We start from the raw sequence: 24,346 nt of genomic DNA, 5'->3' as shown, positions 1-24,346 counted from the left end.
TGATCGATAAAAACATTTAGTTATTCGGTATAATAAAATTAACTTTGAGGTATTTTTGATTGTATTTTGTAACCAACATTAGAAAAACATTTTATTCTTATACTTTTACAATTTTTATAGATGAAATAAAATCTTATATTCTTTTTTATTAAATATTTAAATCGTTTCTGTTTATTTTCTTTGGTATATTTTATTTTATTTCACAATAATTTATTTATTTTAGTTATTTAAAGAAAAATTTAAAGGTGAGAACTGTCAAATTTTCACAAAAGTTTTAAGTTTAACAAATAAATATTTAAAAATTTAAAAATTAGTAATTCATTTTAATATTTTTCGGTAAATATTTCAAACTTTAGTAAGGAAAGAATGGGTATTTAAAGTTCGCTCATTTTCTTGGAATAGCTTCCTTTTTTGCTATTATCATTGTCGTATTGTTGTTATTGCTCTGACACTTTCGCATTTCTCTAATCGCATTAATTATGCGTTTCTCTCATTTGCTGCTGGGCCTCTGTTTCTGTATTATTTTCTGGGTCTGAATCTGGATCCCGGGATCCTCTGGCCTGCAGGCAAAATGGCCAGCAAATTGAACAAAAGCAAACTGCAGGCAAAGAAGGCGATGGGAGGTAACTTTTCAAACATAATTGGCCTCTCAAGGGAATTAAATTGAGCTGAGAATTTCGTTGGCAGCAACAAAAGATGAAGACGGCATTTTATTTCATTAATTATCAATTAGTTTTTGAAAGTTGTTGCGCCTGATTTATTAAGTGCGCTGGCATAACTTTTCAAATTCCGGCCTCACTTTTCTTGATAAAATTCCTCTTGAATTAATTAGCCAAAGTGTTTTGTGGATACAAATTATGGGCGTGTGTGTGTGTCTGCCGCAAATTAATCAGTAATCAGGCGAAAAGTGCTGGCAGGCCAATTGTAAATAAATTAGTATCATTTTTCGGCTCAATTTAAAAGCTTAACTAAATTGAAATGAGCTCGGCAAATCAATTTTCCTTGACTTGAGTGTCGGTTGACCAAATTATATTTAATTATTAAATGAATCCACTTAAGCATTGAAATTTCTGGCTTTTGTATCTTAATAAGAAAGGATTTGTAAAATAAACTAATAAATTTAAATTTATTTTGTTTGACAAAATTGCATTTTTTACTGCTTTAAATAATTTGCAAGTTCTTTATAATTTATTTAAAATTATTTATATGCTTTCGAATCGTTTTGATCATGGCCTCTGCCTGTGAGTTTGATGAGTCTCGCAAAATACCGATAACCTCGGAGATTCCTCCGCCAGGACGACCTCTTTGAGCCTTGGTGGCCATAGCGAATAAAACTCCGGCACAGGCGCCCCGCTTGCCCTCCCAATTCTCCGGACTGGGATCGAGTCTATATAAATTATTATATTTATTAATTAATTATTTTTAAAAATCAAGAAAACTTACTTTTCTAGCATATCAAACGCCTTGGCTGCCACCCAGAACTCAGCACACCTGTAGCACTCGTTGGCAATCAATTGCAGAAGGATAAAGGCCTCTGCATTCGTGTCCCTGGTAATAAAAACATTCCAGGCCAATTCTGGATGACCGCAGTGGATGTGACACTTGGCCAGGATCATGCAGTAGGTGTGCTGATTCTTTATATCCATATCGCTGATCTGCATAAGCAACTCCTCGGCCTCCTTGTAATATCCCGTGGCGCATTTGGCCTGGGCAAAATTATAGTTGAACACATCGTCGTTGACGAAGTAACTGCGGATGGAGTTCATGTACACCAGCACCTCCTCGAATTGTTCGTAGAGGAAGAAGGCAGAGGCCATGCTCTGACGACCTGGGATGGTATCGCATTCGGTGGCCGAACTACCCACCAAATGGAGATTCTGCTGCGCTGTTTTGATGTGCTCTTTCTGAAGGGAAAACAATTAAATTGTATAGGGTTGTTAATAAATATAACGATATAACGATATTTTTTTAAATCGAAATATATCGAAGTTATGATATTTTGTTATTTGATATTTTATGATATTAAAATGATGAATTTGGAATTTTGAAATGCTATTTTAAATTATCTATATTTTCTAATCGATACGATATTTTTAATATATTCGACAACCCTAACATTTGATCCTTATTATCTCAGATCTCAGGGATCCAATATTACCGTTACTTTTAGTTCTAAGTTATGAAAATATTATTTTTAAGTGTAATTTTAAATCATCGATAGTTTCTAATCGATACGATATTTTTAATATTTCATCCCTATTATCTTAAATTTCAAAGTTACCATCTTACCGATCCCAATTGCTGACCCAGGGCAGCATGAACCACTCCCTTGAGAATGTACTCATGCGGCGATGTGGGCTGCAGTTCCTTCATCAGAGCATGGGCCTCCTGGACATCCCCCTGCTTTAGATAATATATGGCCAGATTCAGGCGGGCCTCGGGTATGATATTGAGTAGTCCCGGCAGGACACGGAGGGCTCCTTCACCATTCCTGAAAACAACCAAGTTGTGACGCAGAAGATCCGCACCAAATGTGCCATTATCGGCTATATTCTTGATTTCCTGCTCGGCCACGCGCCCGTTGAACAAACGAAAGCGATTGCAGGCCTTGAGGTTTATGGCAATGGTGCTATCACCATGCTGACTAAGATATACATCCAACACCTCCTGGGACATGTCATAATAGTCCAGTTTGTAGAAACACAGCGCCAAATAGACATTTATGGCCTGGTAATCCTTGTTGTCCACCAGCACCCGCTTGTACACATCGATGGCCTCCTGGTAATGAGCCCGCATGTAGTGCATCGAAGCCAGACTGAGCTGTTGCTCCAGGCTCGGCGAATCCAGCAGCTCCTCCTGCAGCTGACTCCACTCCTCCTCGATGCCCAACTTGTGGGCCAAGTGGAAGAGGAGTCGCTGCTTCAGCGGACTCTCAGCCGCATTGGCCATCAGTTGTTGGGCCTCCTCGTACAAACCCAAGTAGAACATGCAGACGGCCACATTGAGATCCACTTTGCCTTCGGAATTCGTCGATCCCTGCTGGATGGTCCTGTATTGGGCCAGAGCCTGTTGATAGTCGCCCAAATGGAAATTACAGAAGGCAATCCATTGGTCCACCTGACTCTGCTTGGGTCCCTGGGCTCCTTCTTCCTCGTCCTCGTCATCGTTGGTGTACTGAAATGGAAAATATTAACATTACTCTTTTAAAAAATTATATCCAAATAATGTAATCTTGTTTTTATGTACAATTATCAGTGTATTCATTAACATTTCATCCTGTACTCACATAATATCATGTACAAATGATGAAAAAATATTGTACAAATAAAATATAATCTAAAACATGACCTAAAAATGGTGCACACAAAGAAAAAACTTGGTAAAATCAACTGTAATAATTGTCAAACAGGCCCCAACCAGCAAAATTGTCAATTCTACTAAGTAAATTGTCATTTCACAACAACAAAATACACACAATTAGCAAAGACACAAACCCAAAGCAAAAACAAAATACACGTAACTATTTTAATAGTTACGTAACTATCTTTGTTGGTCAATTTTACCAAGCAAATTTTTTTGTGTGTGTAAAAAGATGTACAATTGATTTAGGACATGGTGTAAATCTATGTAAAAATAATAAAAAATATTTTTGTTCAGTTTTTAGATTTATTAATTAATATTTAGAAAACAGAACAGTAAAAATATAAATTTTTAGCGAGCTACCCAACTTATATTATTTTTTCAAGCATTTATTACCAGTATCTTCACATATCACGAAATTATACGTCACTGATCTTATAGTGACTAATAAAAACGGGGTATACAAAAAATCAAAAAACAGAAATGCAAAAATTAGCTAATCAAAAAACGAGTCTGGGCCAAATGCAGATATAAAACAGGTCGATGTATGCTCAGATTCATAGCAAGTTTATAAGTAATATTATGCCATGTGGTAGCACAATGGCAATTATTAATAAACAATGATAAAATGTCTTTGAACCACAAGATTTGGATTTCATGGGTTTTAATTTTCAATGGTCTACCATTTTCCCATGGGCATTTGATGTTTGATCTTTCAGATATCAGTGCCCAGCCATCAATAACGTAAATCGATTAATATATTCGGACTAAAAGATGCAAAATTATACGAGTCATTAGTTTATAAGCCATTCAAAAACGAGTCTAGGCCAACTCGAATGGCTACGAAAATGGTATAAAAGAAGCTGACATATAGTCAGATTGCACAGTGATCTCCTACCATGAAGTTCTTGGCTCTGTTTGTGTTCCTATTTATCGCGTTGGTCGCCGTTCATCGGGTGGATTCTCAATCGCCATCGTTCCTCAAATGTCTCGAAGAAATTACTGAACCGGAGCTGTGCGAAAATTTTAAAGATGAATTCCCTGACGATTCCCCATCAATTCCTCTCAACGACTATACGTTCGAGGAACATTCCGGATAATTCCCTTTCACTTTCGTTAAGTTTTCGTGGACAAACTGGAAGCAGAGCTGAATAACTTATTGTGAAGAAGGTGGAGAACAGCTCTGTTGCCTTACAAGTTAAATAAATTAAAAATGTGATTTTTAAATTTACTGCTCGTGTTGTTTCTCTTCTTTTTGAACTATTTTTTTTAGCATGCGCCGAATTAAATCGCTTAAGCACAACCTAACCTGTTATCAACATTATAATAAGTCTTGCGTAGTCATGAAAAAAGACTTGAAATTTCACGTTTATCACTAATTAATTGAACTGTTGCTGTGAGTTCTGTACCAGGTCATCTACCTTTCATGAAGTGATCTTTCATGGGTTGAAAATTATTAAAATTTCTCATATATGGCTTAACAAATGAGCAATACTGTCAAATTGGTTCAAGATTGAGTCATAATTTAATATTCACGATTATCACAGTGATTACAAGAAAACAGGTTAAGTTCCTTCAAGCTGAAACTAAATTCATACCGTATAAACAATATAATTGCGGCAAATTGTAAATAGGGTGGCATTATAAAAATTTGAATCCATTTAATTTCTCTGTACTTTTCCTGATAATACCACTGTGAATTAAACAAAAATAAACCGAACTTAGATCCAATCTAATCCTTACGCACCTCCAGAAATGCCCTGGCACCCGTGTAGTCCCGCTTGATGATGAAATCCTCGAGGGAGGCCGGTGCCGGGGTCTTCCTCGCCTGCCTGCCGACCCCCAATCCGCTGCCAGCTCCTCCGCTGGCGTTCCTCGAGCTCGCCGAGTCGGTTTTTCCGCGTGAAAGTATCTGGGGTGAGGGCATAAGTATCTCCGGAGTATCTGACAACATTTTGCAGCCACATTTCTTACCATTTTTTTAGCAGAGCCTTTATTTTTCTCGGGTTTTTCACTCCTTACGCCTTGTCAGCTCCTCGGTGTTTGAATGTTTGGGTTTTTGTGTTTTGCCCGTTTTCTGTTTTCAACGGAGAACGCTTGGTTACGGTCGCTTGGCAACCTACATAGCGTCGATAAAGCAGTTCGACCATGCCTCACTGCTTCCAGAAAGCGTCCTCCTCTATTCGTATCTTCATACTCAACTGTAAGTGTGAGCAGAAACCAACTGTTGATCCGGTAAAATAGTCTCCCTTAATTCAGGGGATATCTTCCCTACTTTTCCGTTCTGCTGATGTCAGTAAATGTACTCTTTTTACTTCGTTTTTAAAGGGGTATTTATTTATTTAATCATATTGATAATTTCGGTACAAAAAATAATAATTTATTTTTATGTCACTCAATTAATTTATATTTATAACTTTGTTAAACATTAATTATTTTAATTTTCGGTATATAAAATAATATTTTATTTATGTGTGACTCAAACTCATATCTGTCAAATTTTTTTAAACACAAATTACTTTAATTTCTAATATAAAAAATGGCAATTTATTATATTTAATATTTATAATTTCGTTAAATGTAAAATCTTTTGTTTAAGCAATTACAATTTTTTATTGATCTTTAATATAATATTTTAATTGTCAGGAAGTTGATCTTTAAGAGCATTTGCTGTTCGTATTAAATGTAAAACAACTTGCTGCCGCTTTTTCAAATTCCATATCTATTGCATATGCCACAGGAAGACTTGGGTCAGATTGTGGCACCGAACTAAAAGGGGAGTACAGGGAAGTACAGGTACACATACGACACAGGTAGGCACGCATTGTTGACACAGTTTCCAACAGCACTGATGCTTTTGCATTTGCATTTTCATTTTGCCATTTTCTTTATTTATAAGACGCACACGAATCATAAATATGCAGGCAGCCTCCAGCGAGAAATGCATGCGTCAATCCAGACGCCTCGTACTTTAGGAATTCTCCTATTTTTCTTCAACTCTGCTGACACTGCATAATGGCTCTCACACACTCACTGGCATTCGCATTCGAGTGATAGACATGACTGAGGAATTTTGTTATTCCAGAGCAAATTCGAACGCCATCAAGTGGAAAAACAAGTGGAAAATAACAAAAATCCGAGAGATGAGGAAAACATTCTGAAATTGTAAATATTGCTTGACAATTGAAAATATACCTACAAATATTCATAACAATTGTACTTGTTTTAATATTTTTAAATTGAATTTAAAAGATATTTTAATTGGGTCTTCGATGATAGTTTATGATTAGTATTTTGTTTATTTTTCAAAAAATTTGCATTACTACTATAAATAAATCATAATACAGCCAAAGATAAAAAGGATTGTAAGCCACAGCCGCAAGTACATCTCACTAAACCCGAAATAAAAGAAAACCAACCGAAACCAATTGAAAATAAAAATGCGGATAAAAGATGAACAACAATCTGTTCGTTGCGTACAATAAAACAAGATAAAGCATAATGCCAAAAACCAACAACATGGCAAACAAATTTACTTTCAAGTTGAAACATTCCGCATTTTCTCGTCCGCTCTATATAAATATATATATTTTACATACATATATATTTCCATCTGGCAGGCAGTCAGTCTCATTCGGTGTGCGCGCCTTTGTTTATGCTACACTTTATTGCGCTTTTGCAATTTCGCGTTTCCGTTTCCCGTCAAATCAGCCATAAAAAACGTAAAGCAAATCTGGGAGTCACGACCCCGCCCAGCTGGATGCTTCTACTCTTGGTCCTGCTCCTTGAAGGCGCCTATTACATTTCGCAGTCGGATAAACAATGCCAACATCATTTGCACCTCCTTCATTATGGGCTTGCCTTGTTATTTGTCAAACAAATAAACAGCAGGCAATGGCAATGCATGCACTGAAACAAATAATGCTTTAATTCCTTAGTCCAGAAAATATATATTTTTTAAATGGTAAATGTGAAATAAACAATCTTCAAGTATCTGAAAATAAATCTGAATATAAATCTAATGTAAAAACAAGTCGTATTGCCATTGTTTGTACACGTTTTTTATTGTTTAGTAAATGATGATAAAGAATCAAATGTTAATTTATTGTTTATTTTAAAAATTTAAATTTCAAAATTGATTTTAATTTGGAAATTTAAATGGTAAAATCAACCATATGATAATATATTTTTTTAAATTTTTTCTCTGAGTGCTGGGATAGGGATTTTTGGGGACTTGACTGGAAAACAGAAGACATGCCAGTCACTGTTACGTGCAATTGTCTCCGCTTGGGCCCATGATTTTCCATCATTATCATGGAGAGCTGTTCGTGTTTACAATTTTTCCTTTTCTCCCTTTTTCCTTTTTCCCTCTGTGACAATTTATTGTCATCTTCTCATCTCCTTCATGCTGAGTGAAGTGTATGCTCGTTTTGTTTTGTTTATACACTTTCGTATTTGCATTGCCTTCTGTTCTCTGTTTTTTTCTGCCTTTTTTCGGACTGGATTTTTTCTGAAGAAAATTGCGAACTTGCGAAATGAAGTGCAAAATTCAAACGGAAATTGAAACGGCAATGACAGAGTCGACTTGAGTTGAGTTGAGTTTGTTTCTCCTTCGGTTCGCTTTTTTATACTATTTTTTTTTGTTTCTTAGGGCCTGGACTTTGGGCTTTATCCCGGGACTTCTGGGGCACATGTTGCCCGCCTGCAGTTGCATACATACATACGAGTATATAAATATTTCTTCACAATGAAGTTGAGAAAATGGCGATTTTCTCAAGCGTAAACTAAACACTTGAAATGCGAAAATAAATAAAAATGGTCATCTTGGCGAATTTATTGGTCATGATGATGGTGCCGCTTGAGTTTGGGTTTAGCGCAAATGTTGAATGCCACCGAGGCATGCATAATAATGGGTCAGTGAACTTCTGTGACTCCAAATTGGGTCCTGGGTTCTGGTCAAGGGTGAACGAGTGAAATGAAGTTAAACTTTTCCGATTTGACGCGACCTGCACCGGACTGTTTTTTCGAATAGTTGAAAGTTTTTGCGGGAAATTCAATGGATTTTTCCATCAGCGATTTTAGACCGATTTTTAGCCTTGACTGCACAAGCTAAAATATCAAAAAAACAAACGCTCCACTTTCGCTGACCAAAATAAATTCGTTATCCCGACAGAGAGGGAAAACTCAAATATATACACCCGTGTCTATATGCAAAGAAATCAGAGAGCTGTTGTTTGCAATTAGAAGCAAATAAACTAAATTGTTTCGCGGTTCGCAGTTTTTGAACAAGCGCCGCACATTTTCAAATTTGTTCAGCGCACAAACACAAAAACCCACGAACATCGCGGATTTGCTCTTGATTTTTGCAGCAATCGCATTATTGGTCGAATGTGTGAAATGTTTTTGGCTGATTTTGCCAGCAGGCCGCTCTTGATGGAGCATTCTACACGATTTGGCGCATTTACATATTTTAATTAAAACATAAATTCTGCATTTTGGCCATCCAGTTGAATATCGGTTGCGTGCGAAAAGCCAGAGAGAGCATATTATAGCGTTGTGGGCCCGATTGATTAGTGATGCCACAAAGTGGTCACCGTGATTCAATTTGAAGTTGATTCGGCTTTCAGTTGTGGATCGATTTGGCCGAAAGTCACTTTTTTAACATCATAAAATCGTAACTTTATTTGAATTGGGTGTTTATTTTCAGCACAATGGGGCAGTGAAAATGTAGAGAACGCTTATGGAAAGAACATAACTTGAGATTTCTCTTCCATTTAAAGTAATCTTTTATTAAAATAGTTTTAAAATATTACCAAGAAAATATATAACATTATTTTCAATGTTCTAAAGAATTCGCGTTTTGCAGTGACTTTTTATTTTTGCAGCCATTCCCCTGCTGAAGTTCAATCCCCGCCTTAATATCACATCCCTTTGAGTCTTTCGATGTTCTTGCCTGCCTTTGGTTATTTTAATAAATATTTCAACAGCCACACGCACATCACTATACGAAGAAGCACATGGGTAGTAGCGCATAGTTTACTATCTACTAAATATTTAAACGCAGCGTCGGATCGTAAAAGCAAAATGTATGCAAAGTGCATGTCGAGCAGCCATCGAGGTGAGCTGTAAAAAAAACCAAGGCGAGTAACGGAAAAAATAAAACAAACAAAAAAAGGTTAGGAAAAAAGGTGAAACTTGAAATAAATAAAAGCAGACGAGCCAAGAAGCCAAGGCGAAAAGCTACAATATTGAATAAAGTTAGTACCTGGCGGTCTGTTGCGCCTCATCGTGTTCACTTTGTATGCGGTAAGTAGTTACTATGTTTCTTTTTCATCTAGGGAATTTTATTTTTATTATATACGGTATTTTGGAATTTAAAACTAAAGCAGAAAAGCAAATACATTCGGTCGAGTAAGGTTAATTTAAATTTATTTGGCTTAATTTGTGGTATTCATTTTTAATTTAATTTTTTTTAAAAAGGTGCTATGGAGATTTGTTTTTTTTTTAAATATATATATACAAATTAATAAAATAAAGCACTTGTTTTTAGCATTCGCCCCTTAAATGCTCACCACTTTTTGGATAATTTTATACTAATTAATAATAAGTAATTATATTATTTTTATTTTGAAACTTCAAGAAATTTTTCAAAGTATGCCATTTCTTTCAAAATGAAATATGCACAATTTGTTAACATTACCCCTTAAGTTTTCACTACTGTATTTTTACTGCCAAAAAGTGTCTATATACTTCATGCCGTGCATTTTCATCCTGAATATAACTTTCGGTGTTCCGGCGACAGAAATTCCATGGCAAGTTTAAAATTAACGCTTATCGGCGCGGCAGTCTTGCAGCGCAAAGTTACGCATCGATGGCAATGCAAACACGGCACATGGCAGCGGGACAAAATTTCTTAATTTCAGCCGGGGAGTACCCAATTTGAAGCACAATTTCCCCAGCCTCCCATCTCGATTTCCAGCCCGCACTCGATGGCTGTGTGTGCGTTGGCAAATAGAAGCACAAAAGTGCCAAAGCCGCAATGTGTCTGGCTCTGGGTCTCTGGCCCGTGTTCCCCGTGAACCAGCTACCAACTACCAGTACTCGTATACTCGTACATATATGGCCAACATGTCTTGCTCTCTATGCGACCACGCCCACACAATCAGGCGCCCATTTATGCACTAATTAAAATTTTATCGTTAAATCTTGTTTGCATGCATTGCTACAAGCAGGCACTGCAGCGCCACTTCCCTCGATCTCGCATCCCCATTTCCCCCGAAAATGTATGCAATGCGAACATTTTCGTTGAAAATGTTTGGCAACAGTTATTTGCACTTCCCAATTCCCGAACATCCCAGCCATCCTGCCACGCCCAGTTGGTGGTACAGCAAGGGCGGTTGGCCAGGCCATACGATTTTCATAGCGTTTAATGCCTGGCACAAGCATTTTTATATTTTATTTGGCTGGATTCGCAGCCAAAAACCGAGTGGCCCTTCGATAAGTGCTTGCACTAGGGGAAAATAATTCTTATTAGTTATTAATATTACATAAGAATTTTTTCGGGCCATATATATCCCTAACTCAAGACTAAAAGCTAATGAAGACAAGAAAATACTATTTAATACCACTAAATCACCAAAGATCAGGTCTATATGTCCATGTCAATGTAAAGATCATGCTATTCGTATCGTTTAATCTAGATTTATTTATCTTATTTTATATTATTTGTTTAAAAAATACTACAATTGTTATTTTAAAGTAGTATATTTAATATTTTTATAAAATAACTAATTTGATAAAATGTCTAATTGATACTGCATTAAGAGGTAATTAAATTCTTTATCTTTTTCTTTTAACGTATCTAAAATTTAGAAAAATTTTCCTTATTCACTTTATTTATTTTAAAACCACAAATGTAATCTTACAACTATTCTCAGCGTGTACACTTAATGTTTGCGGAAATGGCAGGGTGATTGTGTTTGACCTTCGCTGGCAAATGTGAATCGCATTTTGGGCAATTGCAGATAGAATTTCGAAATCACTGTCGCTGTCATTTTGTCAAACATTTTTCAAATTACACCTCATCTCACGCTCTGTCAGCGAGTGGAACAGCAAAAACAACTATGGAGACCAAAATTCAATTTCATAATGTTGAAACCAAAATCCAAAAAGTCGTACAACTTTTTTGCCAGTTGCTATCCGCCGTGCAACTTTTTTAATTTAATAAATACAGTGCGTATGCGTAATTTTTGTGGCTTTAAGCGGCAGCTGCTGCTGCTGTGTGCCTGTGTGTGAGTGTATTTTTGGGGGTGTGAGTGCGGTTAGTGCTGCAAAAGAAGCAAAAAATTTAATTAAAACGTTGCATAAATGAAATTCAAATTCGGAATTGCATGCAAAATGAATAATTGAATGGACCATGGCAGTTGACTAGCTGCAACGACGGATGTTTTAGTTAATTTTTGTCATCGCGGCTCTCTCTTTCAGACTGACACGCCTTAATTGGCTGGCCAACAGTGCTGGGCTGTAAAACTACGCCGCCACCGAAATTATATATTTTTTGGAACTTTATAAAAATTGTATTGATAAAAACAATGTTTATTTTGCATGCTAAAAATACATGATTCACGTTTAAAACAAGTTATACTCATGAAAGTAGGCTAGTCACCTAAATTATGTATTTTTTGGGAAATTCTAAAAACTGTCTTAATATTATTTTGAAAGTTAAAAATAAAATTTTTCACATTTAAAATTTTAACATTTATATTTCTTAAATTATTTATACATTTTAAACAGAGTAAAAAGAATATCGGCAGAATAACCGGCAGGCACTGTAGCTGTATCCTGTTACTGTTAATTTTCTAGTCAGTAAACAAATCAACCGCAAAACAAATTAGTAATTTAATTTTCATTGCATTCAGTTGAATATTAAAGCTTTATTTGTTGTTGTCTTTTTTTGGTTTTTGGTTCAGCTTCTGGTAAAATAATAAAATCCGCAAAATAAATTTGTTGTTTTGTAAATCTTCATTGTCCCACAGATGGGTTTTCGAACTTTATGTGCTTTATAGCTGAGCAGCGCCACGACCACTATGTCACCCACAAATAAAAGGATATAAAATACATGTGCTAATATAAAACGACTTTTTTATACTCTTATATAGAAATCATTTAATAACGTTTTAGGGAAAATAATAATGGATATCATTTTTAATATCTTTAATCATTTTAAAACAAACTTTTAATATTTCAAAATTTTTTAAAAATCGGTGAATATAATTTTTAATAACCTTAAATATATTTGAGCCTTTTATTATTTCAAGAATCCCTAAAAATCAGTGTCTTTTAAAGTTGTGTAGTACACAATGTGTACTTTTTTAAAATGCTGTTTAAATTTAAATACCTCTTGAAAGTGTATAAAATAAGAACAAAGACTAACTTGTTTATTACCTTTGTTTAGACTTTATATGACACAAGTTTGCCTCCGATGATGGCACTTGAGCAAATGGCATTAGCATTGTCTTTTCTCCCATGCTGACTTTTGCACCCACTTCCCCACTCTATTTGCCCTGTATCCTTGCTCCTTGCAGAAAGTCAGAGCAAGTTTCTTATCGCGCAAAAATGTTATTTTTTCTCGGCTGGGTTTACTTTGCGCTTGATTTGTTTTCCATAGTTGTTTGTGTGTGTGCGTTTGCGCAAAATTCTGCTTTATTCCATGGAAATCTCGCCTTCGCCTTGGTTCCATTAACTTTTCGGCATAAGTGAGTATGCGATATATACGTATGAGAAAAGGGACTTGACTTCGCCCAAAGTGTGGAAGCTTCCAGCTTTGGGAGTTAATTTCCCAGAACTTTTGATTGCTCAATTTGGGAGGCTTCAAAGATTTTGCATATTAAATTCCGGGCTTAAACACGAGTTTGATTACTATTTTAGCTGTCTCTGATTGCAGCTTAGAAAAGAAGAATCTTTGATATTAATCTTATCGTATTAGACTAATATATCGTTTTGATTTATTTATTTACAAAGCAAATTAATTATGACTTTTTTTGAGTAATTTTCACATATAATTTAAATCAAGTAATATATATTTTTAAAAAATATGTACTGTTCAGAAGATTTTAGTTTTTTCATGTTTATTTAATTATTATTTATAATTCAAATAAATAAAACTTTATAATAATAAAGATTCCCTGTATTTAACCTTCAAATTTTTTACTTATTATAAAATAAATTTTTAGTTAAGTTAATTTTTCTGAAAATGTGTGATATAAAGACAAATTTCGTGACGCACGATCTGGTGCACAATCTGCGGTGCAACAGACGCGGTCCCAGGATAGTAAGCACTGAAAGAAATGAATTTTCCTGTTTCTAATCTTAATAATCGCTTTTCGAATAGAGGCACGATATGAAAAAGACAAGGACGTGGCCCGGAGCCCGATTTATGTGCGTTTGCAAGAACGGAGATTTGAATACGGCTGCCTACTGTTTGGCCGAGTTGATGCACGAGCCCTTCCAGCCGTTTCCCATGGCCACGGTGGCAGTGCATCACTCGATCCGGGATGAGTTCATCGCGATGCTGAGGAGTCGCTTCCGGCAGCTGAAGCCGCATGTGGCCAACCATCCGAATTTCGTGCGGGCCGTCGAGGAGCTGAAACATGGACTGCGACCTGTGAAATACGTGCTGGCCGATGTGGCCGATGCTCCGGCCTGTGCCAGTCCGATTTTGATAACCGACGCCGTTACCCATTTGTTCTTTCCCAGCGGTCCCTCGGGTTGCACCACCCTGCATTCCTTCCACACGATGCAGCATGTGGCGCAGATCTTCACCGAAGAGACCCCGAATTTTGATGCAGTCTATTACTTCGACGAGGGCATTACGGGTGTCTATACGTTGGCCAAGCTGATCAAGTGTGTGCAGTTCTTTGTGAACTGCATGGATGCCTGTCTGCTAGAGATCATGCCTTTCTACATGGAGCATAAGCCCATGGTGCTCTTCAAGCGGGGCTATCACTACGAGACCCTCGAACTGGACCATCAGTGGAAGATCATCGTGTTTCCCTATAGCAGCTCCATCTTGAGGCAGTGTTGCTGTCCCACGGGCCATTGTCGCTGCTATGCCACCCACTCGGCCTGCTGTGAAGACCATTTACACACTTAGGAGATGCTTCCTTTTCTGGGATCCCAAACCCACAGACTTGGAACTCCATCTTGGCAAAGGAAATCAGAACTTCCTCCGTCTGTTCTTCGACTGCCGCTGCGACGCTCCAGAAATCCGCAGTTCCAATGAGTAGTTTGCGACTGGCAACACATGTGAGCCATAATTTTCGCGGTACTTGCCTCTTGGATTGCTGGTAAAGTGCCTATTGGCTAAGAAGGAACTCATTCTTCAAAACATTACATTACATACAAATTCACAAGTATCGGCAAAGTGAAAATGCTATTTTAAGTTACTTATTAATATATTTGGACTCGCAATTAAATTTTTCAAATCGGACCATTCATTAAAAAGTTATGATCAAATAATGAAGTGGGCGCTAGGAAGCAGTGCAAGCAGTTCACTAGAAAATCGAATGTTACAAATTCTTTGTTATTTTAAACTGTGCTTTTCAAATGTCGCTAATTTAATTTCAATGTGTAGAACGAATTTCCCCTGTACTTTGAGCCGAAATAATTTTTGGCTGTATTTATCAAACCGTGTCCCTCCGCCCAAACCTTCAACTTTGGCCAACCGCTAGCAGGATGTCGCCGACTGTTGGCTTTTAATAAAACTTGCACACAGCCGCCAAGTATTTGCCTTGGCCTTGCTTTTGCCTTTGCCGAAAAAGAAGTTTGTGAAGTTGTGGAAACCGGGAAGTCGGAGGCTTGAGGACTGAACTCCTAAACCGACACAAGTCTGGCAGCCATTAGTTGCGGCTGCTGATGCGGCAGCTTGTCGCCAAGGCATTGACTTCTTCTTTCACTCACCGCCGAGTGAGTAGTAGTTGTTGGGCTTTTATGTGCCAACTTGTTAATGAGTTTGCCGGAACGCGAGGGTTTGCCCATCTATATGCCATCCCAAACCACCCCGAACCATCCATTCATTCATGACAGGCGGCCTATGCTGCACTTACTTACCTTCCGAATTTTTGGCAATGAAACGCTGCAATCAACGGCATCTGTAGCCTGTATCTCTATCTGTCTGAAAGTCTAAATGTCCCACAGTCTGTCTGGGATGTCTCTCCTCCATCTTCTGCACTCGTCTGGCTGACTGAATGACTGTTTATTTGTCGGTGCTGTCTGCCATTTTTATTTGCAGTCTGACATATTTTGGCCGCACTTCAGCATTTTGATGGTCGTTGGCAATGAAAAATAGTAATGGCAATACCATGTTGCATATTAATATTTTACCTTCGGGATGTTGCTTTCATTTATTTCAGCTGCTTGGGAAAAGATATTAAGCAAATATGTCATTTTAATAAAAGCTAATGATTATAGTTTTTGACAGAATTGTAATTGCCTCAATATTTAGCCTGATAAACCTCATAAATTAAACATTTCATAATAAATTGGAACTCTAAACAACTGCCAAATTACATTGATTTATTTAATGGTGCGACAAATGTTGTTTAAAAGCAGCTTGGGGCAGAATCCTTGCGGCTGCATGGATATACAAATTGTACAACCCAAATAACAAAGTGTTCGTGATGTTTATAAAATGGCACAAAACACAGCACAACAACCATCTGAAACCGCTGCCAGCATAGAAACCGAGACAAAACAGAGCAATTCCGACCAAATGTCTCTCAAACTGACCGCAACAATTTGAAAAACATTACCCATACGCCGCGTATGACACGGCAAAGCGGAGCAGATGGGTGATAAAAAGGGGGAGGAGGTGGAGGAGAACCTACAGAACCGACAGTCGACAACTCGACCATGTAGCACAGTGTATTTTCAACACCTGCTGGTCAAACAAATCGTGTTCATTTCGGTACAAACACTAATTTCGACAAGGTGCAAACAAGCTGACGACTGGACAGCAGCAGGGGAGAATTGGGGCAATGGAGGCGGAAATCGTGGAGGAGTGCATGTGGAGGTGGCTGCCAAGGGCCGAGCTTTGGGACAGCGGCCCGAACAGGAACACGCTCGAAACACAAGCACAATGGAGGAAATCGCCCAACCCCCGAAAAAGGGACAGCGACACATGGATGTCACGTGCACTGACTACTGCCTGGTTTTCGTATGCTTTTGCAAGGAGTACATTTAAAGAAAATAATCCTAAAATATATTTTTGTTTTGATTTACAAGTTGACCTATCTAAAGTAATTTCCGAAGTAAAAAATGCATTCCTATTTTACAATTACTTCACAATCTGATTTTGTTCCATGGAATTAAGAATAAACTGTGGTTGTGTATGGTGGAAAAGGTTTTATAAAGAACAAAATACGGTTAGCTTTCTTTCGACTACCATTGTTCGATTTTCTATCGTAAATGTGCCAAATAAATTATAAAGGTGTCTAAAAGTATGCAATGAAAGAAAGAACGTAACGAATTGCATTGCATACTTTTAGACGCTTTTAAAGGTGATTTAGAAACTCAAATTATATCTGTGGCATCTTTGATAGTTTTCCCTCTTTAAATCTGTATTTTTAACAAAGGTATTCATATTTTTTCGAGTGTACAAAACTCCGGAGTCGCATCCCGGAGTTTGGAGTCTGCGTTTTCGGGCCGGGCCTGGCGTCGACAGATAAAATGCTTTTTTGTGAAAAATGTAAAATTGCATTTGTAACCGCATTTCATTAGAGGAAGAAAGTCAACCGTCAGGTAGCAGACAACGCACGTTCTCATAGACGGAGGACCGGCAAAAAAGGGGGGCTAAAGAGGGGTTAGTTGGTAAAATAGCAACAAAGTTCGCATCCGCGCCGGCGAAACGAGCGTCACGGTCAATGGTGAAAACAACGAGACAACGAAACTTGGCCCACACAGTCGCACACTCAGACAAAAACGGAAAGCAAACTATTCCAAATAGGGGAAAGGGGGTGTGAAAATCGGGAAATTCGGGAAAGGGATACAAAAGTCGGGCTGCATTTCGCCTGTATTTTTGTTGCCCTGCCAGGACATAAACATGGATCCTGTGTCTGTGCTGCAACTTCTGTCCTGTGACTGTTACTGTCTCTGCCTCCCTCTCACTCATTGTCTGGTTGTTAGGCCTTTAAATGTCCTGACAGGAATGTTGATGGCAAACTTGGTTATCGATATGTGAACAACGTTGGGGCCATAAATAAATAATGGCCCAGTGCTAAGGACTGAAATGATGGTCGGGATATTTGAGAGTCCACATAAGAATGCCTGTCAGCCTGCATTTACAACATTTTGAAGTTGCTTTTGGAAAATGGAAAAGTTGTGTCAGAAGGTTTCTGTATCTAAAGAACTGTGTGCATATAAGTAAAGATAAAAATGAAACCTTTAATATAATTTAAAATTATACTTAATGATTTGTATTTTAAAATCGTTTCAAAATTATGAAATTACAAAAATTAGCCTCGTTTACTTCTGAATGTAATTCAATACACCAACGAACACCACAGGTTCCAAGGACATCTAGTTGGTAATCGCCTTGTGAAATATCCCAGTGAAAAAGTTCGTAAACGATGTTAGCATATCGGGCACCTCCTTGAGACCATCTTCCATTTCCGCGGGGCTAACAAAGCGGTAGGCCAGCAAAAGGGCCACAATAACCAGGGTTGGCAGGGCCAGAGATACCACAATGCGGGACACTACGACAACGGCATAGCAGATAACTATCATGGTCAGCAGAATGGCCAAGAGGCGTCCCATTTCACCGGGTTTGGCTTCAGTCGACTTGGTCCAATCATTCAAACGGTCGAAGACTCCATCACCGAATTCCATTTTTGTAGCTTTTCGTGTACTTTTACCGGAATTTTTAAGAACTATACCGACTTATTGCCTGAAATGTTTGAGAACTACTTTTGACCTGGTAGTGTGATGTATAATTCTAAAATAAATTTATATTTGGTTATGGGAAATATTATTAGAATTTATATTTAAAACTTCTAAGTTTTAACAAAAGGTTTTTTCTTTATCTCAAACACTTAATCTTGGCCTGGGCATTTATTTTTAAAGAGCACTTTGGGCAGCCGTGAAATCTAAATGGCGCACTTGGTGTCAACGGCAGCATATCTCGCCAACAGCCGACTGCCGAACCATATCCTGACAACTTGACAAATGAATGATCGGGCCGCAGTCTCGACACCGCAGAGTGGCCAACCTCAGGCAGCAGACAACGGGCAACGGACACAACGGACAACGGAAAGCGGACAGGGGCACATGACGGTCCTGACGCGACGACAAACCGCAAAAAGCGAAATGGCAATCGACCAACAACAGCAACACTAAAGGGCAAAAATTAACCCGACAATTTCTCCCGCCACCAGCAACCGCCATTCCAGCAATCATGAAAAGCACCGAGCACCAAGCACCAAGCACACCAAGCACCGATTACCGATCGGGAGGACCGGAGGAGGTTGAAAGTCCTTTGCCATCGTCTGTTGGTCGGTTGGTGTCTGTGCATAAATTCCATCATATGATATCAATTAGTGATAGTGCGGTGCGACTGAAATGTCATTTGCAAAAATGCGCATATTTTAAACGTGACACACGCAGGCGCTCTCCTTTTGGCCACCACACCATCAGCCATCCAACCATCCAGCAATCCAGAATCCAAGCCATCATCCCATTCAGACAAGCCATGATATCTCGCTAACGGAGCGAGAGCCATTCGAATGCTCTATTTGGCGCAGGTATGATTGATGTAGGTTGGGGGTTCTTAAATTTTGTAAAAAAGATAAAATCCTATACCAGGATATATTACTGTAAAAGTAAACCCAAATTTTTATCAACGAACCAACTTCAATTATTCGTAAAAACCATCAAATCTCTTAAAATCGTCAAGAAAAATCGTTTTATTATATTATAATCTATAATTTATAAAATCTATACGCCACTTATAAAGCTAGTTATTAAATAATTTAATAGCATAATATTGAATATCTATTAAAAAGAAAATTCAATTAAATAATAATTATATAACTTTAATTTAAATTTCAAAAAAATTATAAACCATATACAAAATTTACAATGCATACACTAATCATGAAATTATTTAATAACTACTTTAGGTATATAATAATAATTAATATATTATATAGAATTCAGAATTAAGAATTAAAAAATCGATTAAATATTAAATTATTTCTATTAATTTTGTTCAGAGATTGGTAAAATGCTCTAAAATTGCGGTTAAAAAAACAAAAAGCCTGAATAAACAAATGAAATTTGATTGGTGTTCCATATTTTTAAACTGGCTGCCGAAATCCAAAAGGGCATCCATTTGTCTGCCAATCTCGGCCATAATTGACCGGCTTGAATTCCCTTTTTTGCGTTTCGCTCGCTGAGACCATAAAAACCAAACAGAAAATGGCCAAACGGACCAAACCTGCTGCCTGGTCAGCCACATAAAAATCAGCTCGCCCGCATCAACTGCATGGCAACAATGGGCCGTATGAATATGCAACGATGCCGCCGATGATGACCACGAATGGCGGCGGCGGCGGGGAAATGGGAAATGGAAAATGTTCCGGGGGCACAGGAGGAAGAAGGCCTGCAACGGATATCCATGCAGGTGCAATCTCAAACAGAACTTACCACAGAAAACAGGGGTTTGAGTTTGGGAATTGGGCGAGAAGACATGTCAACGTAACCAGAAACAGAAAACGGATGGCAGAGGCCAATAAAACTGCAGCCAAGTGCAGCTGATGCAACGATTTGGTGACTCGTCGAACCCACGCCCACAACACAAATTGCATTTTCAGTTTTTTATCTCAGCTGAGACCATTTCGAGGGGAAATTTAATTTGGTTTTCCCCGCGATCCGCGCGGAATGTGAAAATGCCGTCGAGTGCATTGATTGTTGGCTTATTGACACGCGCAATGCGAAATTAATGCGCCAGCAGAATTGTGCGAAATTTGCCAAATTGTTTGTTTGTTGTTTGCCTTTTGTCATTTTTGCGGCTGACGGAATAAGCCAAGCTCGAAATTGCTTTCACCGGATTTTTGGGGCTTTTGTTTGTCGCACTTCGAGCACAATTTAATTACAAACTGCACTTGGCAAGGTCGTCGACAGTCTTGTGGAAAATTGGTTCGCCTTGTCGTCTTTAAATGCTTTCACTTTCCCTAAATTAGCTGTAAGCTCAAGTGTTAAGTGGCTCTGCTCGTTGACCTTCGACCTATGGAGTAATTTCTGTTCTCTGTTCCCTTGACCTGAAATCCTCCACCCTCATTTCTTTTGGCTTATTTTTCTTTGGTGTAATTGACCTCCGCTTGAAAGCTTGGTTCGTTAACATTTTATTTTTGGAAATCCAAAAAGAAATTCTTGATTTTTATAATGCCGTGAGTAGAGGTTGATTTTTCCATGGCAAAGAGAGCGAACTAAGCTTCAGGGCATTTTATTGTGTGGCTCAAAATTGAGTGCCTGCACTTTTTTATTTCTAGCTTTTTATGGATTTTAGAGATGGAAGAAACATTTTCGTTTAAAAAGTTGAAATATTTTAAATACAAAAATAAATTATTTAAAGAAAATTTTCCTTACATAAAGAGAACGTTACTTTAAAATAGGAAATCGTTACTATAACCTAGAATCGCCCTAGAAACAAGAAAAAATATTAACATTTTTTCTTTTATTATTTTCCATATTTGTATTGCTACATTTTGTTTGTTTGAAACTTAAATTAGTATTTTTTATGCATTTCTTTAGCTACCATTTTATAATAGTCAACTAAACTTTGGTTTTCGGCATGTCATCGCCAATTCCAAATTCAGCTTGACTTTTATTCCGAATCAGAAGAGTGTAAAATATAAAAAGCGAGAACATTTGTAATTCGCATTTTGCTGCTGACATTTGAATGGTCGAATTTTCAATTGATTCATGCGGCGAAATGTGAGAAATTAATCAGCCATGGCTTAGGGCCAATGTCACTTGCCACTTGCCATTTGCCAATGGCTTAATGGCGACACGTTGCCAAAAGCGGGAATTTCCAATGCCATTCCATTCAAATCTCAATCAATTGGCAATAAAATTGAAATTAACTTGCCACAAAGGCATAAATGCTTTTGCTCCCGTTTCACCACCCACCCAACCCCCAACCCCCTCGTTTGACACAAACTTAATTTGCAGCAAAAATACGAAAAAAGATGGAAAAAAATGGAAAGGAGAAAAAAATGTTGGCTGATTGCTCAAGGGGGGAAAACGGGAGCGGGAATGGTTGGGAATATACCGATTGTGGTGTTGGCTTGGAGACTTTAAGCCACAGGTAGAAGCAAAACAGTTGATGAAGTTTTCGCTCAAAGAAGCAGCGGCAAAAAAAATAGAAGTGAACGAAAGGAAATTCAGAGAAAAAATTGAAACTACCACACGCAAGCCAGCAAACGAAATAAATTGAAAATCGAGTGAGCAGCAGCGGCAGTGGCAACAACAAAAACACTTTCCAGGGTTGTCAACTGCATGGGGGAAAATGAAAATAACAAAAATATCAAAACTCTTGGCAATGCGGTTGGTTGAGGTTTGGGTTTAAAAAGAAGAAACAAAGAAAAAATGAAGAACCCAAAATAAAAGACAAATCTAAGCTTTGGCATTCCTCTTGCTTAACAGCAAAAGTTTTTCCATTATTTGAAGATTATAGACTCTAAACATTCTCCACCCCCGCGCTGCCTTTCGAAAAACTTGACAAGATATGAGGGTGAGCATGTGCAGGGATGTCGGGGGATGCCTTTTCCACATCATTGTTGCTGATGATGACGTAGCTGAAAATGCTCCACACTTTTATGACAGCCACCGATAAGAAGTGGGTAGAGTGGTGGGAAAGGGAAAACTCGGAAGTGATGGGGCGTACGGACCCAAAAGAGAGATGTTCAACTTTTTCACCAATGCATTCGCATTCGCATTGCTTTGTTTTATTCACAACCTGGGAGCTTCTCCATTCCCCATTTATGTTCCTCTGTCAAACGTCAATTGCTGTTCGGATCTGCATATGCTGATTATTATTGCCATTGTTGTAGTTCTCGTTTTTGCTGTACTTTGCTGTGAAATGATTCAATAAGCTTTACCCACTGGCATTTGGAACTTGCCAAACAATTGCGGTTTTTGTTGTCCAATAGCAAAAGGGTCTTAGAGCAGGTGAAAAAATAAGATCTAACATATTGAAAATATTTTATTATATTTTCTTACGAATAAATATTAATACATTTTATTTAAAATTTAGATCTGATTTAATTTATAATGTTCTTAAATTTTATGTGATTTTTTCCATTTACATATTTTGTCCAGTGCACTCTGTATTCAATATTTATGATTTTGTCATGTTTTCAGTTATCATACTCGATGTTCTGCTCTTTTGCTTATTTTCACTCTGCCAACCTCAATCAATAAATGCATAGAAATGCTGCAAAATAATTCTATAGACACTCAGTAACTCGGGGGGTTTTCGAACAACAGGGGAATGAAAAGAATATTGTAAAATACATTTAGATGCATAACTGAGGTGGTGCAACGACAACAACACCTTCACCACCACCAATAAGGAATCGGAAAAGTCAGATCCCGAACAATGAGAAACGCAAAGGGATTCTGTGGAGAGGGTTAAAAAATATGAAAGCAACTTTTCCGGCTACTAAAATATGCAAATTCAAAAGTTTTCAGGCCAAATCAAGCGAGGCAAGGCACCGAGGAGCACTACACTATACAACTGACAGACAGGTGTCATTTCACTGTCTGTTGCCATGATTTTTGATTATTGTGTTCGTATTTTTATCAGAATAGACTCTTGCAGTGGTCAACACGAAAATAAGCTAGAGAAATGCGGTGAAGGCACTTTTAGCCATCCGAAGCTTATACAAAAAGTTTTCTTACTTTCTTTCCTTTTTTTGGGTGCCATTTATTTTTTTGGATATTATATGAAAACTTTTTATTTTCGAGTACCAACTTTGAACATAATATTACACAAATTGGTGGTAATTTACATAAAAAAGGCTGGGAATTTCACAAAATATTATTTGGTATGAAAAGTTTTAGGTAAAACTTTTTATTCACCTTATTATTTTTAAAATGTTGTGAATAAGAAAGTCGAATTTAGAATATGTGGGAAATTTATAGCGAAAGATATTTGCTTTGTCTGGAAATGTTGCATGAAAATTAAATAAGTTTTAATTTATTGACTTTTAATTACAAAAATAAATTAGATAATATTGTTTACTTGCCAGTTTTTAATATTCCGTCAAAAAAGAGTCAAATCTTTTGTTTAAAAATGGAGAAAATTCTCTGCGCTAACTCTGCAATCGGCGGATTCTTTTCATCACCCTTTTCCCGAAAAGAAAAGTCTGCCTTTCTTCTCTTTGTTGTTGCTTGTTGGCGTTGCCAAAACAAGTGAAGCGCATTAAAATGCAAATTTGTGCCTTTCGTTCCTTTTTCTTTCTCTGTTTTTCTGTTGTGATTTGTGTGGATTGCTGTCTGCCGTTTCACAGTTTAGTTGTGGGCGTGGCCGGAAAATGGGTGGTAGAGTGCAACCTTTTTTTTCCTTTTTTAATACAAGAATCCGATTTTTCCGCCATGCATAATCAGTTTGAATTTTTATTTATTTATTTTACGCGCTTTTCATTTGCCATTCGTGGACTGCCTCTCACTTTGCCTCTATCTTATTTTCCCTTATTGTTTCTTATTTCATTTTGTTTGTGAAAATCGCTTTGTGGGCCTTGTTTTTTATTTTTGGTTTTCTGCTGCTGCTGTTTTTCTGATTTTTTCTCCGTTGTGTTGGCAGCACATAAAGTAATTTATTTCACTTGAACACATTTTCGTTTCCGTTTGTTGTTTTTTGCCAGCGACTTAACAGCAGAGGAGATTCAAATAAAAGTATGCAGAGGCGATTTTTGACTGCGTGGAAACA

General features: G+C 37.5%; 4 protein-coding genes across 5 annotated transcripts; 2 read left to right on the top strand and 2 right to left on the bottom strand.

Annotated features, from left to right (window-relative positions):
• Nucleotides 1-1,125: 1,125 nt before the first annotated feature.
• Ttc26 (tetratricopeptide repeat domain 26) lies at nt 1,126-5,421 on the bottom strand. 2 transcript variants are annotated; one of them, XM_070216946.1, is made up of 5 exons: nt 5,335-5,421; nt 5,108-5,272; nt 2,290-3,174; nt 1,444-1,904; nt 1,126-1,387 (listed from the first exon to the last, which is right to left on the bottom strand). In XM_070216946.1, exons 1-5 carry the CDS (start codon nt 5,335-5,337, stop codon nt 1,189-1,191), a joined length of 1,713 nt encoding a protein of 570 aa, XP_070073047.1. In that variant the 5' UTR covers nt 5,338-5,421; the 3' UTR covers nt 1,126-1,188. The 2 variants fall into 2 exon arrangements, with proteins under 2 accessions (XP_070073047.1, XP_070073048.1); XM_070216947.1 differs by lacking the exons at nt 5,108-5,272; nt 5,335-5,421 and adding an exon at nt 3,287-3,358 and having other exon boundaries at nt 1,127-1,387.
• Nucleotides 4,258-4,591, top strand: LOC123003350 (uncharacterized). The gene has a single exon (XM_044395667.2). It carries the CDS (start codon nt 4,260-4,262, stop codon nt 4,458-4,460), a length of 201 nt encoding a protein of 66 aa, XP_044251602.2. The 5' UTR covers nt 4,258-4,259; the 3' UTR covers nt 4,461-4,591.
• Nucleotides 5,422-13,540: 8,119 nt separating the features above from the next.
• On the top strand, nt 13,541-14,822 carry LOC108056162 (uncharacterized). The gene is made up of 2 exons (XM_017139859.3): nt 13,541-13,690; nt 13,751-14,822. The coding sequence occupies exons 1-2, from the start codon at nt 13,613-13,615 to the stop codon at nt 14,510-14,512; spliced, it is 840 nt and encodes a 279-aa protein (XP_016995348.3). The 5' UTR covers nt 13,541-13,612; the 3' UTR covers nt 14,513-14,822.
• Nucleotides 14,823-17,798: 2,976 nt separating this feature from the next.
• Nucleotides 17,799-18,325, bottom strand: LOC108056164 (uncharacterized). The gene has a single exon (XM_017139861.3). It carries the CDS (start codon nt 18,241-18,243, stop codon nt 17,935-17,937), a length of 309 nt encoding a protein of 102 aa, XP_016995350.2. The 5' UTR covers nt 18,244-18,325; the 3' UTR covers nt 17,799-17,934.
• Between the last annotated feature and the right edge of the window lie 6,021 nt (nt 18,326-24,346).

The sequence above is a fragment of the Drosophila takahashii genome, chromosome 3R, assembly GCF_030179915.1.
Source record: "Drosophila takahashii strain IR98-3 E-12201 chromosome 3R, DtakHiC1v2, whole genome shotgun sequence".
In the NCBI taxonomy this organism is placed as follows: Eukaryota; Metazoa; Arthropoda; class Insecta; order Diptera; family Drosophilidae; genus Drosophila; species Drosophila takahashii.
This window is presented reverse-complemented; position numbering and strand designations above follow the sequence as displayed.

Excerpts from the sequence above, each read along its gene's own strand:
- Ttc26 (XM_070216946.1), bottom strand. Across the intron at positions 3,175-5,107 it reads GTGCCAGGGCATTTCTGGAG|TACACCAACGATGACGAGGA; the intron begins GTGCGTAAGGAT and ends TTTCCATTTCAG. Across the intron at positions 1,388-1,443 it reads GCGTTTGATATGCTAGAAAA|ACTCGATCCCAGTCCGGAGA; the intron begins GTAAGTTTTCTT and ends TAATTTATATAG.
- LOC108056164 (XM_017139861.3), bottom strand. The coding sequence starts at position 18,243 with ATGGAATTCGGTGATGGAGTCTTCGACCGTTTGAATGATTGGACCAAG.
- LOC108056162 (XM_017139859.3), top strand. The coding sequence starts at position 13,613 with ATGTGTGATATAAAGACAAATTTCGTGACGCACGATCTGGTGCACAAT. Across the intron at positions 13,691-13,750 it reads ACAGACGCGGTCCCAGGATA|AGGCACGATATGAAAAAGAC; the intron begins GTAAGCACTGAA and ends CTTTTCGAATAG.
- LOC123003350 (XM_044395667.2), top strand. The coding sequence starts at position 4,260 with ATGAAGTTCTTGGCTCTGTTTGTGTTCCTATTTATCGCGTTGGTCGCC.